At 53.3% G+C, this 13,435-nt stretch overlaps 2 protein-coding genes across 2 annotated transcripts; one reads left to right on the top strand and one right to left on the bottom strand.

The window, feature by feature from the left end:
• Positions 1-2,587: 2,587 nt before the first annotated feature.
• On the bottom strand, positions 2,588-6,799 carry SPPL2C (signal peptide peptidase like 2C). Its single transcript, XM_019732818.3, has one exon. The coding sequence runs from the start codon at positions 6,353-6,355 to the stop codon at positions 4,346-4,348; it is 2,010 nt and encodes a 669-aa protein (XP_019588377.3). The 5' UTR covers positions 6,356-6,799; the 3' UTR covers positions 2,588-4,345.
• LOC109447996 (calmodulin-alpha) lies at positions 6,729-7,178 on the top strand. Its single transcript, XM_019732819.2, has one exon. The coding sequence runs from the start codon at positions 6,729-6,731 to the stop codon at positions 7,176-7,178; it is 450 nt and encodes a 149-aa protein (XP_019588378.1).
• The last annotated feature ends 6,257 nt before the right edge of the window (positions 7,179-13,435 follow it).

The following is a 13,435-nucleotide window of genomic DNA, read 5'->3' as shown; positions in this document are numbered from 1 at the left end:
CTTTGAATCCGTGTCGCAGTGACTGGGAGTCTAGCTGTGTCCTCCTGAGCTCGCTGAGATGATGCTTGATGCTGATAAACCTTCCTTATCAAACAACACACACCTACTCAGTGAGAATGGAGCTCTGTACCTACTGAGGGGCACAGGCAAAGGAGCAGGCAGACTCTGAGTTTTCCTGGGGAGGCGTGTTTTACAGACCAGGGTCTGCGAAGGGGGGGGGGTTTGAGGATGGGAGCAGACCCAGCTGCTGGGCTGGGAGACAGAAGAGCAGAGTTGTTCTATTTCTGCTGTCTCATTGCTGTGTGACCTCGGGCAGGTCCTGACCCTCTCTAGACTTCTTTCCCTCATCTGTGGATTAGAGCAACTCGCAGGTCCTTGTTGGTTCTCACTGTCCTGGGAATCCAGAGTACCAAACTCTTCATTAACTAAAAACAAACAAGCAAACAAACAAAAAAAACAAGGCTGTGCTTATTTAGCTCATGGGGTTCTTGCTGGGATTCAACAAGGCCGCAAAGAGAATTACTAGGCAGCCTGAGTAAAGCACAGCCCCAGAGCCTGAGCTGGGCCCCCTGGAGCCCTGCAAGTGGCCTCAGGAAGTCTATTCCTGCCTGCCCCTCATCTTAGGTTTCACCTGTCACAGGTTGGGCTCTCCAGGAAGCAGGTGCTGAGAGGGAGTTCAGAGTGCAAAAGGAGAGAAAGAGAAAACACGTGAGGGTGGGGGAGCCATCGGATAGGGATGCAGGCTTACTGCCATCTCTGCCAGCCCAGGGGGGCTGGGATCAAACATTGTCTGTTAAAGGAAGAGAAGGGAGATGCCAGGCCCTCGTACCATTATCTTGCTTTGTCATTAGCTGGCCCTCCATGTCTCCCATCTCCCTAAAGAGCCAATTGGGCTGGAAAGCTGAGGCGGCCCCTGGAGGAGGCTATGGGCCAGCCTCCCTCTTCAAGAGGGGACTGAATGTTGCTTCTCAGTGTTTACCCCACCAGAAAAGGGCTGCTCTGCGCTCTGGGATAGGAAATCCAGGCAGCAGAATCCCGTTCCCACAGGTACATGGACTAGAGGGGGAAAGGCTGGGTCTGAAGGAAACAACAGCAAAGGTCCGAGCACAGTAATTTATCCAGCCGGAAACGTAGAGGAAGAAGGGACAACACAAGGTAAGGCCCCACTGTCCAGGCCACCTCCCTGAATTCCTGTAGGGTCTTGGTCCATGTAGAGATGTGACACTGACAGGTATGGTTGGACCCTGGGGGTGGAGAGGAAGGGGGCCAGTGGGGGCTCAGGTAATAGGCATCTTAAAGAAAGCCCCACTTGCTGGTCCCCTTGCACGTGCGTGTTTGTTTGTGTGCATGTGTGCCTGTAGGGTGTGCACAGGTCTGTGCGAGTGTTCGGTACAGATATGCTCGGGCATGAGTGTGCATATGCATGTGTGCAGGAGGTGAAGGGGCACATGTGTATGTGCCTGTGTGCCTGAGGCTGCAGTATGGATGTAAGCACATGCGTACATGTGTACACGTGTGTGTACATACACACGTGCAATACCCTGTGTTCCTCTGCATTCGGGGGGTGCTGCCAGACCTGGGCATCTCTGACAGGTGGCAGCTTGGTCCAGCCACCTGGATTCGGCCCAGTCCCTAGGAAAGGGACTGGCAAAGTGAGGCCAAGCCCGCAGCTAAAAGAGGAGCCTGGTTCTGGGGTCAGGGCAGGAGCAGGGGACACGGGGCCATCACAGAGCAGCAGCAGCAACAGAACTACAAGATTTCTGGAACCTGGGCTCAGCTCCTCACCCGTGAAGTGTAACCCTGAGCACAACCCCCTGAAGTGGGTAGTGTTATTCTCCCCATTTTATGGATAGACTGTTCTCCGAATGTGTTTGCCTCTGTTGGGTAGAGCAGTGAGGACAGAATCAGACTAAACCTTTCCTGAATCTGTGGTGTTTGGACATGAACAGGGCTGTAAGGTGGGGGGTCTTCCTTCCTCAGACCCTCCCATGGAGAGTCCTCTCCTTGGCGGGAGGCCTTAGCCCTGTCGCAGGAGGCTCTAGTCCAGTGTCCTCAGAGCCACCCTGACTGCAATGTCCTGGGAGAGACGTGTTCCCCTGTCCCCTAGTCTGGGGGGTGAGGGGAGACAAGAGGCCTTTCTGTCCAGCCCTCCCCTCGGGTCTGGCAGAAGCGTGTAGCCCACCTCTGGCAGGCCCAGTGACGCAAATCAGCAGTGGGGAGGCTGCCTAGGTTGGGGACGGAGCCAGGGCCTGTGGAGGCCCCTCTGTCCAGGCCAGATGGCCTCTGGCTCCAGTAGGAAGGCCTGTCAACACCTCCGGTCAGAGTCCTGGCCCATGTACCTCTCTCTGCCCTTGTCCAGCCCAGGCCTTCAGGTGCTGTTGGCTGGGGGGATCAGTGAGTGGGGCCTTCTTTAAGATACCCATTACGTGAACCCCCATTGGCCCCCTTGCTCCCCCCCCAGGGTCCAACTAGACCCCTCCGAGTTGCATCTCCACATGACCAAGGACCTGCAGGAACACAGAGAGGTGGCCTGGACAGTGGGGCCTTACCTCATGGTGTCCCCTCTTCCTCTACAGTTCAAGCTGGATTAATTCCTCATTCATTCATTCATTCATTCATTCATTCATTCATTCCTCCAACAAACACAAATCAAGAACTACACAGCTGAACAAGACATAGTGGTCTCTGCCCTCATGAAGCTGACATCTGACTGGGGAGACAGAAAACTAGTGAACAGGGTGTATGGTAAAGTGATTGGGGTTGGCCAGGCCTAATTCTGGGGGTGGGAGGAGCAGAAAGTTCCAGAAAGAGGAACCAGTCTGTGGGAGGGCCCTGTGGGGGGAGATGGGTCTGGTTGGGTCTGCTGTACGGCCTTGTGGTGGTAGGGGCAGGAATGCAGGGTGTGGAAAGAAGAGGGGAGGAAGTCGGGGCCAGAACTCGAAGGCCTGGTAGGAGCTGGATCTGATTCTGAAAGGCTTTCATGAAGGGGAGCAAAGTTAACATTCACAGAGCTGGTGCTGTATACAGGGCATGTGTCAGTCACCTTCCATAAGCCAACTCATTCTAACCTCCCAACAACCTGACTATGGCTCCTGTTACTATCCTATTTTACAGATGAGAAAGCTAAGGCACTGAGAGGTTAAGTCACTGGTTTAATGACACACTTATAGGTCAGTAGTAGAGCAGGAAAATCCGGTGGGCAGCTGGCTCTAAAACCCTAACTACTGTGTCACACTGCCTCTCGGGATATGATTCCCTCATGTCCAACATGGCCTCCACCAGGAAGCCTTCCCTCGCCCCAGAGTTTGTTTGCTCTGCTGAAGCAACATAAAAACACACCATATGGTTTAAAACACGGTGGGATCATCTCGTCTGTACCCCTGCCCACAGGTACACATAGTATTATAAGCCCTATTTTTAAGATGAGACTACTAAGACCCAAAGGGGTCAAGAGACTTGTCCATTATCTAGAGTCAGTGAGGGAAGCGGGGAAACTAGAGCCGTGGCCTCCTAAATTCTTCCACTTCAGCTCCAATCCTTCCACCCCCCCACTTGAAGATGATTTTCAGGTTGCCTATTTTCTACTCCCCACTCACCCCCTGCTCAACAGCAGCCTCCCTGATTGCCCATCACAGGCTGGTGCACACAGTAGGTGCATACTCAGTGCCTGTGCAGACACACCAGGTGTGGTGCTGCTGTCCCAGGCGCCTTGAGCAGGAAGGTTTAGCAGAAAGGATGGATGTAAGCTGACCCTTGAAGGATGCTTAGGACTGTTTTAGTGAGCCAGGGAGCTGGGTTGGGAAATTTCTGCCTGGAATGGGAAAGCCATCCCAGCCAGAGGGAACAGCGTGTGTAAAAAGAGAGGGAGAGGACGTGGTATGATCAAAGAACAGTAATGGTTCAGTTGGACCTGAGCAGGAGGAAGAGATGGGCAATGAAGCTGGGGTGGGACAGGCTGCAGGGCCGGGATGGAGCCTATCCGCCAGGCTCAAGGGCTGGGGCTTGGGGCTTGGTGTTGGGGAGGCAGGGAGACAAGAAGTCACTGCCTAGCAAGCCCTGGGAGAAAACCCTGACCTTGCTGAGTAAGTTTGTGCAAGTCGTGTACCCTCTCTGAGCCTCAGTTTCCCTCTCTGCACAATTTGGGGTGGTGCCAATCTTAAGGGCCCTCCAGGCCCTGCATGGACTTATTCTGTGGTCGCTGCTTTCTTACCATCCTAAAAAAGAAGCTCCACTGGGTAGACCTGGAATATCTTTAATGCCCCGATTTCTTTTTGCCATGCGTGGCTTTGCTCTGTGATATTCTGCCAGCCTTTCTGGAGGCACATTTCCCTTCCCAGGGCCCGGTTCACAAGGGAGCCTGGGTCGACGTGCTCTCCTCTACCTTTAATCCCTTCCTTTTGTAGAGCCCCATCCAGGGTAGAATGGTGTTGTGGACCTGGGCGTATCCCAGCTCCGAGGGTGGTGGCATCAGTGTCATCGGCTCCTCTGAGGCCCCAGGGGAGGCACAGGAGATCTCCTGAGGGTCCAGGTTGGCATCACTCCAGCCCTCGGAGCTGTCACTGTAGCCGTCCAGACCAGAGGCTTCATCCTCAGATATGATGACAATCCTGGCAGCGTCCTCTCCAAGGTTGCTGTCTGAGCTCCCTGCCAAGGGGTTGGTGGCCCCCTCAGACTCGCTGGATGTGTGCACGTCTGCTGTGTCCTCCTGCTTCTGTTTGGAGCCAACTGGAGGGGCACCACGGAGCCTTGCCACAGGCTGGGCAGGTGTCTGGGCTCTGCCCTGGCCAGTCCAGAAGAGAGTGAGTTCTTGGCGGCAGGCAGCCACCGCCAGGCTAGTGAGCAGAGTGCTGGTTACCAGGTAGAGCAGGGCGGGCTGGCCCATCTTCATGAGGACCATGGCGACAAAAGTGACCAGCAGGCCCACGGCATAGGCCACGGTGCAGGCTATGAAGTAGACCTGGCGTGAGCGCATTTGTACATCAAAGCGATGACAGTAGGCCACCAAGAAGCCCGGGACCACGATGTCACCAAAGCCGAGGATGGAGAAGAGCTGGTCACACAGGGTCAAAGCCGAGAAGTTCAACCGGGGCACTTTCAGCACCATGGGCAACCTCTCGTGGCTCAAGGACTCTGCCGGGCCCGAGGCTACCTCCACCATGATGCTCTTTCCAGTTTTGGTGAAGAGAGGTGTGACGAAGACAAAGAAGACATCAAAGGCCAGCAGGGCCAGCAGGAAGGAGGTGCAGTTCTTAAGGGTGGGCAGCCGCACATGTCTCAGGACAAAAAGGCAGTAGGTCACACCCAGCGTGTCCTGTAGGAGCCAAGCCCAACGGTCCTCATTGCGGTAGGCCACCCAGAAGATGGTCACCACCATGCACAGGCCAGCCAGCAGCAGCAGGGGCAGCTGCACACGGGCCCAGCGGCCAGGCAGAGGCCACTGGTATTGCTGCAGGGGCAGGTGGCACACCAGAGGGGCCAGGCAGCTGTAGAGGCCGGTGCCAGCGCCCAGGCTGAAGATGGCAATCATGACATAGACGAAGCAGTCGTAGAGGAAGTAGAGCAGCAGCATGAGGGAGCAGAACATGGCGACCACGGCGCCCATCATGGCCGGTGTGAAGTCCACAGGTTCACCCTCATCTTCTTCCTCCTGCCTGCTCTGGGCCACCCCTGCTTCCTGCTGATCATGACCACCAGGCCCCCCTCCTCCTCGGGCCCGGTGCCGCTGTAGCCAGTCAGCCTCAGTCAGGCCTGCCCAGTAGCCGCCTGCGGCCACCGTGCCTACAGCCAGGATAAAGATGACCACCATATTATAGTCAAGGATGGGCTCCGGGGGCGCATACAAGGCCACCCGGACCATGGCGCCGCCGTGGACATGGCCGAGGATGTCGAGCAAGTCGGTGTATTGGAGCACGGCCACGGGGATGGTGATGTCTGGCAGGGGCGTGCGGGGGTCCCGGGATGTCAGGGTGGCCTCTGAGCACTGGTGGCTGCTGGCCCGGCTCACGATGAGCAGCCCGTGGGCGCCTTGGCCCTGAGCCAGCCAGCCCTTAGCGTAGAAGCTGCAGTTGCCCCTCATGACCATGGCAGTGGTCCGGTGGAGGGGCCGCTGGCTGGGGGAGCTGGGCTGGGCCTGGTGGGCAGGGTCCTCGCCTGGGCACCAGGGTGCCATGGTGCTGTCATGCAGGGGCAGGAGTGGGGCATGGCGCAGGTCCCGGGGCAGGGTGATATAGTCGGAGCTGAACAGCATGCAGTAGTCCTTGCTCCAATTCTGTGACACGACGTGGACTATGCCATACTGCCCACTGGCCACAGCACTGCTGAGGAAGAGGAGGAGGAGGAATCCCAAGCAGGCCATCCTCAGCCACCTACCACTGCGTCCCCACGGGGCAGCCACTCACAGCCCAGTCCCCCCTCCCAGGGAGTGGGTGTGGCCCGCTGTCACAGAGCAGCATGGCCTCCCATCCCAGAAACCAGGGCCACACCTACCTACCTAGTCATAAAGCTGTGCCACCGGGTCCCAGGGAACTGCTACAGAGCACAGGGACCCTCTCAGGATCCTGTCCCCCAACCCTGCCTCCGAGCAGAGAAGTGATCTGGGTCCCTGCTCTCTGCTCAGCCCCTGGTGGGCCTGGACTAGGTCAGATAAAATAAGAGGCAGGAGGTCCAAGTAGAGCGGGCGTCCCGAGTGGTTGAGCAATCACGTCCCGGAGACCGGACGCACTTGCAACATGGCTGACCAACTGACCGAAGAGCAGATTGCAGAATGCAAAGAAGCTTTTTCGGTGTTTGACAAGGATGGTGATGGAACTATAACAACAAAGGAATTCGGAACTGTGATGAGGTCTCTTGGGCAGAATCCCACAGAAGCAGAGTTACAGGACATGATAAATGAAGTGGACGTCGATGGTAATGGCACCATTGACTTCCTGGAATTCCTGACCATGATGGCAAGAAAAATGAAAGACACAGACAGTGAAGAAGAAATCAGAGAAGCATTCCGTGTGTTTGACAAGGATGGCAATGGCTTGATCAGTGCAGCAGAGCTTCGCCACGTGATGACAAACCTTGGAGAGAAGTTAACAGATGAAGAGGTTGACGAAATGATCAGGGAAGCAGATATCGACAGTGATGGGCAAGTCAACTACGAAAAGTTTGTCCAAATCATGACAGCAAAGTAAAGACATTGTGCAGGATGTGTTAAGTCTCTTGCACGTTATTTGCCTTTTCTTTGTTTGTAACTTATCTGCAAAAGGTTTCCCCGTACTGTTAAAAAATATGTATGTATAGTAATTAGGGCTTCATTCCTCCATGTTTTCGTCCCTTCTCTTACTGTCATTGTCCTGAAATCTTATTTTAGAAAATTGATCAAGTAACATGTTGCGTGGGGCTCACCCTGGGTAGACCTAAGCCTTTCTGCCCATCTAAACTTAGATGGAATAGGTCAAATGAGGGAACATCTGGGTTATGCCTTTTTTAAAGTAGCTTTCTTTAGGAGCTGTCAGCCTGTCGTTGTTGAAGTGTGGAGTTGTAACTCTGCACGGGCAACTCGTACACTATTTTTTTGTACTACTTGTCCTGTAGAAAATATGTTTATTGTTACTTGTTTGTAAAGAAAATCTTCTTATGGCACAATTTGCCTCTAATCCATTCCAAGCTGTATATTTGTTTTCCAATAAAAAAATTGTATCCCCTTCCCCCAAGAGGTAGGAGAATGGGGTTGAGGATTCCAGACAGGATTTGGGACCAACTTTGCCCCTTACCCACGGAGCAATCTGGGCAGACACCTCTCCTCTCTGAGACTGTTTCTTTAGCTGCAAAGAAACGAGGACATTGGACCAGAGAGTTTCTCACCCATCCCTGAGACCTTGTTCTGTCCAGGGAACTTCCCAGGGCCTGCCCAGCTCTCTGAATGCCTGAGGGCTCCTGGCTCCTGGCTCTGCTCTGGACCCCAAGGCCTCCCCTGCTGCTTGTTCTTGTCCTTCGGCCTTAGCTGCAGTGATAGCTCCACCGCCATATTCAGGTGAAAACTGTCCCCCTCTTAGCATGTCACTGAAAATGGTGATTCAAAAGGGAAATCCTTGAAAAGTCACCTATGTACTTTACACATTGTGTCATTTCCTTGGTTCACATTAACACATGATCACAAACTGGGTGAGTTAAAAGAGAAGCTTATTTTATCAGTCTGGAGGTTAGAAGTCTGCTATGGACTGAGTGTTTGTGTGTGTCCCCCCACCCCCCCGCCCCGGCCCAAATTCATATCTTTAATCTCTAATCCCCGTTATGTCATGAGGGTGGAGCCCTCATGAATGGAATTGGTGTCCTTATAAGAAGAGACAGGAGAGAGATGATCTCACTATCATGTGAGGACACAACAAGAAGGTGTCCGTCTACAAACCAGGAAGAGAACTCTGAGCAGGAACTGAGTCAGCCGGCACCTTGATCCCAGACTTGCAGCCTCCAGAACTGTGAGAAATAAATGCTTGTTCTTTAGGCCACCCCGTCTATGGTATTTGTTATAGCAGCCAGAGCACTCTAAGAAAAGTCCCAAATCAAGGTGTCAGGAGGGCCACTCTCCTCTGAGGCTCTAGGCAGAATCCTTCTGTATCACTTCCTGATTTTGGTGGTGGCTGGCTATCCTTGGTGTTCTGTGTCTTGTCGTTACATCACTCCAATCTCTGCCTCTGTGTGGCACATGGCATTCTCTCTGTGTGTCTCTGTGTCCCTTGTCTTCTTATAAGGATACAAGTCATATTGGATTAGGACCCATCCAGTGACCTTTTCTTTACTTAATTACACCTGCAAAGACCCTATTTTCAAATAAGGTCACATTTACAGGTATGGGGGTGGGGGATTCCAACACATCATCTTTGGGAACACAACTCAACCCATGAAACACATTTTATTTTAACTTCCAAGGAGTGAGCATACAGTCACTGATCTTTCTCGAGGCCCCTCCTTTTATTATGGGCCCATCCCTTGCAGCTCCAAGTTACCTGCCTTGTGAATCCACACAGGTGGGACACGGTCACTGATGTCTAGCTTTGGACTCTTTGAGGTGGAGGGCGAGCTTAAAGGACCTTGCAAAGTGGTTGGCAAGTGGAACCAGGTAGACTCTGACAATCTCCTCCCACCCAATTATTTACATCTGTCTCACCCACACCTAATCTGACAGCTGATTTTTTTGTATGACTCAGATTGTATCTTTCAAAACATGCAGCTGAATTTTCATAAGGAACAGCATCTTTCCTTGTTTGTGCACTACTGTTTCATCCATTATTATACCATTTAATTAGATAACAAAATAATAATTACAATGACAAGTTAACTGTCAAAAATGCATTAGGGAACAAAAGCAACTGACTAGTGAGTGCACCCCCAGCCGGTGTGGGGAGAAGTGGCAGGGCCCAGGGAAGGGGGTTCCGGGTGCAGAGGGGTGACTGGTACATTGATGGGAGCAATAAGGGACACTTGGCTTATACGGTTCTTATCGAGGGCAGTGGTGTCTAGACTGGGTACACCTCTCTGCAGCCCAGTGCCCAGAAGCTGGGCACGGTAGGGCAAGCCAACCCCTCACTGAGATCTGTGATGATAAAACTCTTTCTGGCCTCCCAGTTACTGATCACTCTATTCCCTCACTTGAGGCGCCCGCTCTTCACTCATGGAGTCTGGAGTCTTTTAAAAACCAAGGACCAACACACCCACTGGCATGGCTATTATAAAAAACATGGATCATAACACGTTTTAACAAGGATGTGGAGAAATTGGAACTCTTGTACATTTCTGGTGGGGATGTAAAATAGTGCAGCATCTGTGGAAAACATCTTGGTGGTTCTTCCATGCGTTAAACAGAGTTATCAGATGACCCAGAACTGCACTTCTGGGCATATACCCAAAAGAATTGAAAACAGATGTTCAAACAAAAACTTGTATGTGAATGTTCATAGCAGCACCATTCGCAATAACCTGGGATTGGTAGCAAGGACCCAAATGTCCTTTAGTTGATGATTACGTAAAGTGTAATCCATCCACACAATGGAATATAATCCAGCCATAAAAAAGGATTGAAGTTCTGACACATGCTACAATGTAGATGAACCTTGAAAACATTACGCTGCGTGAAAGAAGCCAGTCACAAAGGACCACATACTGTATGATTCTACTTTTATGAAATATCCAGAATAGGCAAATCTATAGAGGCAGAAAGCAGGTTTGTGGTGGCCAGAGGCTGGGAGAAGGAATGGGGAGTGATCCCTTAATGTGTTTCCATTAGGGTGATGAAAAAGTTCTGGAACCAGATAGTGGTGATGGTTGCACAACATCGTGAGTGTATTTAATGACCCTGAATTGTACACTCGAACATGGGTTAAATGGTAAGCTCTGTGTTATGTCTATTTTACCACAATTTTTTAAAAAGAATAAAACCAGGACCAACTCCAGTCCCCTTCAGGGGCACTGTGCTCAGGACAGGCTCATTTTGGCTCTCCTGGTGATCTCTGCAGTGATTTCCAAATGAGAATCTCATTAGTGCTTCCAACACACGGGGAGCAGTGAGAAATATGCATGGTCCAGGCCTCTCCTGACCGCCAGCCTGCCCAGTAGGGTCTGCAGGGGCTGCTGGGCTGTGGAGGGTAAGGAATGGGAGTTACTGCTCTGAGATGCGGGGAGGTTGGCAGCCAGTGGCCCGTCTGGAGGCTGGGCTGGGTTCAGGGAGTGGCCTACTTGAGGCCCGTGCTTTGCAAGTGTCAGCTCCTACATCTGGCTTTGTCTCTGAATGTTGCTTGTCCGCAAATTAGGGACACAGAAGAATTTCCCTAGGGAGGGTATTGGAGGAGGCAGTGGGGCAGGGAGGGGCACCCTAGAAGAAGTGCTGCTGCATAGGGGTTAACATCACATCTAGCCACACCCTCAGGCAGCTCTCTTAAATTCTCTGGGCTTCAACTTCCCCAACTGTTAAATGAGAACAACGGCACCCGCCTCCTAGGGTGCTATGAAGAGTCAAAGAGATCAACACGTGAGGAGCTCAGCAGTGCCTTGTGCTGGACAGTGGGGGAAAGGGGTCACTGCCCCACTTGGCCCCTTCAAGACACCTTGTCTGTGCACCCTCCTCAGAATCCTCCAGGCCCTCAGGCTCCTCTATCCCTGGGAGGCCCTGTCCCCCACATTCTGACCTTGCCCAGGAAAAACACTCAATCAGTGATAGTATTGCTATTGGTGAAATGCAGAAAGCACCCCCCTCTGTTTGGACCAAGGGTGGGCAGTCGAGTTTGAACTCAGGGAGCTGGATGAGATTATCCTAAGGCCAGTGGCACCCTCCCACCAGCTGGGGAGAGAGCCTGGATGGGTGCAGAGAGATCCCCCAGAGGCTTCTGGTAGCCTGGGCCCAACTGTTCAAAGTTAGGCATCATTTTAAGGATTGGAGGGGTGGAGGCTGTTGGGAAGAAGGGAAGGGGGTGCTGGGAGCCAGGATAGATGTACAGAACCTTTATTGCTCCCACCCAGTGGACTCAGCAACTGGACATGGGCTGCCATCTTTGGGCCGGTCCCGTCTTTTCCTGGGACACATCCTCAATCAGACAGTCTGAGCCCGAGGCCTCCTTGCTGCTTCATTGGTCCTGGTCTCCCCAAACCCAAATCTAGTGACTTTAGTGAACTGAGGGGATGGAAAGAACCCTGGACTTGGAGTCAAAAGACTATTGATCTCAGGGAAGTCACCAGGCCTCAGTTTCCTTATCTGTAAAATGGGCTGGTTCCTACTTCCATGAGCTAGTTGAAGATTAGATAATAAATGTCATAAGAGATTCTGTGGACTGCAAAGCAATCTACAAATGCCCACAGTGAAGATATTATTATCTGGGTTCCAAAACCTCCCTCCCTCCCTAATACGTGTATTTCCCTGATCTGACTCCCTTCCTGGTTCTGGTTGTAGGGGTCTGATCCAGCAGCAACAGGGGACTGAGGAGGCCAGAGGGGAAGCCCAGGACTCCAGGGCGGGGCTCTGCTGTCACACCAGGGAAACAGGAGGAACTGGAAAATCAACCCCCACACTGGTTTTTCCTCCACTGCTGATCTGTGCTGATGGGGGAGAGTCCCCAGGAGAAATGGGCTCAGCTGGAACAGTTTTTAGAGGGTTGCAGGCTCTGAGTGTGACATGGAAAGAAATTCTTCTGGGCTTGAGAGAAGGGCCTGTTGTTGTGACCCCCACCCTGTAGCTGCCTGCCCCCTCCCCACAGTGTAATGATGTGTGTGTGTCTGTTGGCCCATCACACCCCCACTGATCCCCAAAGGACCCCCTTTTCCCACCCCCACCCCCCCACAAGCCAAACCTCAGGGCAGAATGACCTTCAGAAACCCCGGCTGGGAGCCTGCCTTCACTCCAGCCCCGGAGCCCAGGACACACACCGGTGGTGGAAGGGTTAAGTTCTGGCCACCTGCTCAGACAGGAGGTGCAGTTCTTTGGGGCCCAGATGTTCCCAGCAGTGTCTGAAGCAGCCTCTTCACCCTAACAGTCTCTAGATGGGAGGGGTCCCGACACTCATCTGGACCAGCTCCCATCTGTCCAGGGGCCCCCTGCAGCTCCTCTGATGCCTAGGGGCCTCCACTTGGAGGTGTCCTCCCACAGCTCCAGAGCTGGTTGCTGGTGTAGGTCCTGGGGGTGCAGCTTGTCTTTCCTTCACACAGGGCTGAGTGCACCGTGGGCGCTCAGAGGGAGCCCATCAGCTAGAGACACAGGAGACACAGGCAGGAAAGGGGAGCACCTCCCCCACTGGGCCCCTTCAAGATGGCTCCCCACAGAGTCCCTCAGCTCCCCTCAGGGAGGTCCATCCCAGGAGGCCCATCCCCACATCCCAACATTGTCCAGAAAAGCCTCCCTTTCTCACTTCTCCTCCTTCATTGGGTGAAAGGCCGAGTGGAGAAAGATGCCTCAATCGTGACCATGTGGGATTCATCAGTCACTTGTGGTCCCTTCTGCCAGCCAGGACTTTTTAGGGGCTTCTCCCCCCAGTTGCTCTGAAAGCTGTCAGCCTATCTGTGTCCTGGTGTCCCCCGGGCCCCTCCCCAAGTCCTCTTCTGTTCAGCTGGTCCCTCTCCCCATCTACTTAAGGGGACAGAGCTTGGGGAGTTGGCAGAGCAGGGTACCCCACATGGCTTTCAGGGACACCCCTAGCTCTTCTCTGGGGCCAGACCCTCACCCACTGGACCTCCCATTCCCCCAAGGAGCTTCGGGGCTCTCAGAAGCAGTCATCTCAGCAGGTTCCTCGTGTCCTACAGCACACACCCTTGGGTGCGCGTGCACACACAGCTGTGCGGCCCTCCCTCCCTGGTCAGAGACCCAGGCCCCATGTGCCAGGGGTGGAGCTTCTGTGTCCAGCCCACCCCACATACCGGCTCCCACCACACACCACACACTGCTGTACTGGCCACACTCTCTTGGTCT

The sequence above is a fragment of the Rhinolophus sinicus genome, chromosome 12, assembly GCF_057876585.1.
Source record: "Rhinolophus sinicus isolate RSI-liver-muscle chromosome 12, RSI-T2T, whole genome shotgun sequence".
In the NCBI taxonomy this organism is placed as follows: domain Eukaryota; kingdom Metazoa; phylum Chordata; class Mammalia; order Chiroptera; family Rhinolophidae; genus Rhinolophus; species Rhinolophus sinicus.
The sequence above is the reverse complement of the archived record's forward strand: the minus strand, read 5'-3'. Positions and strand labels throughout refer to the sequence as shown.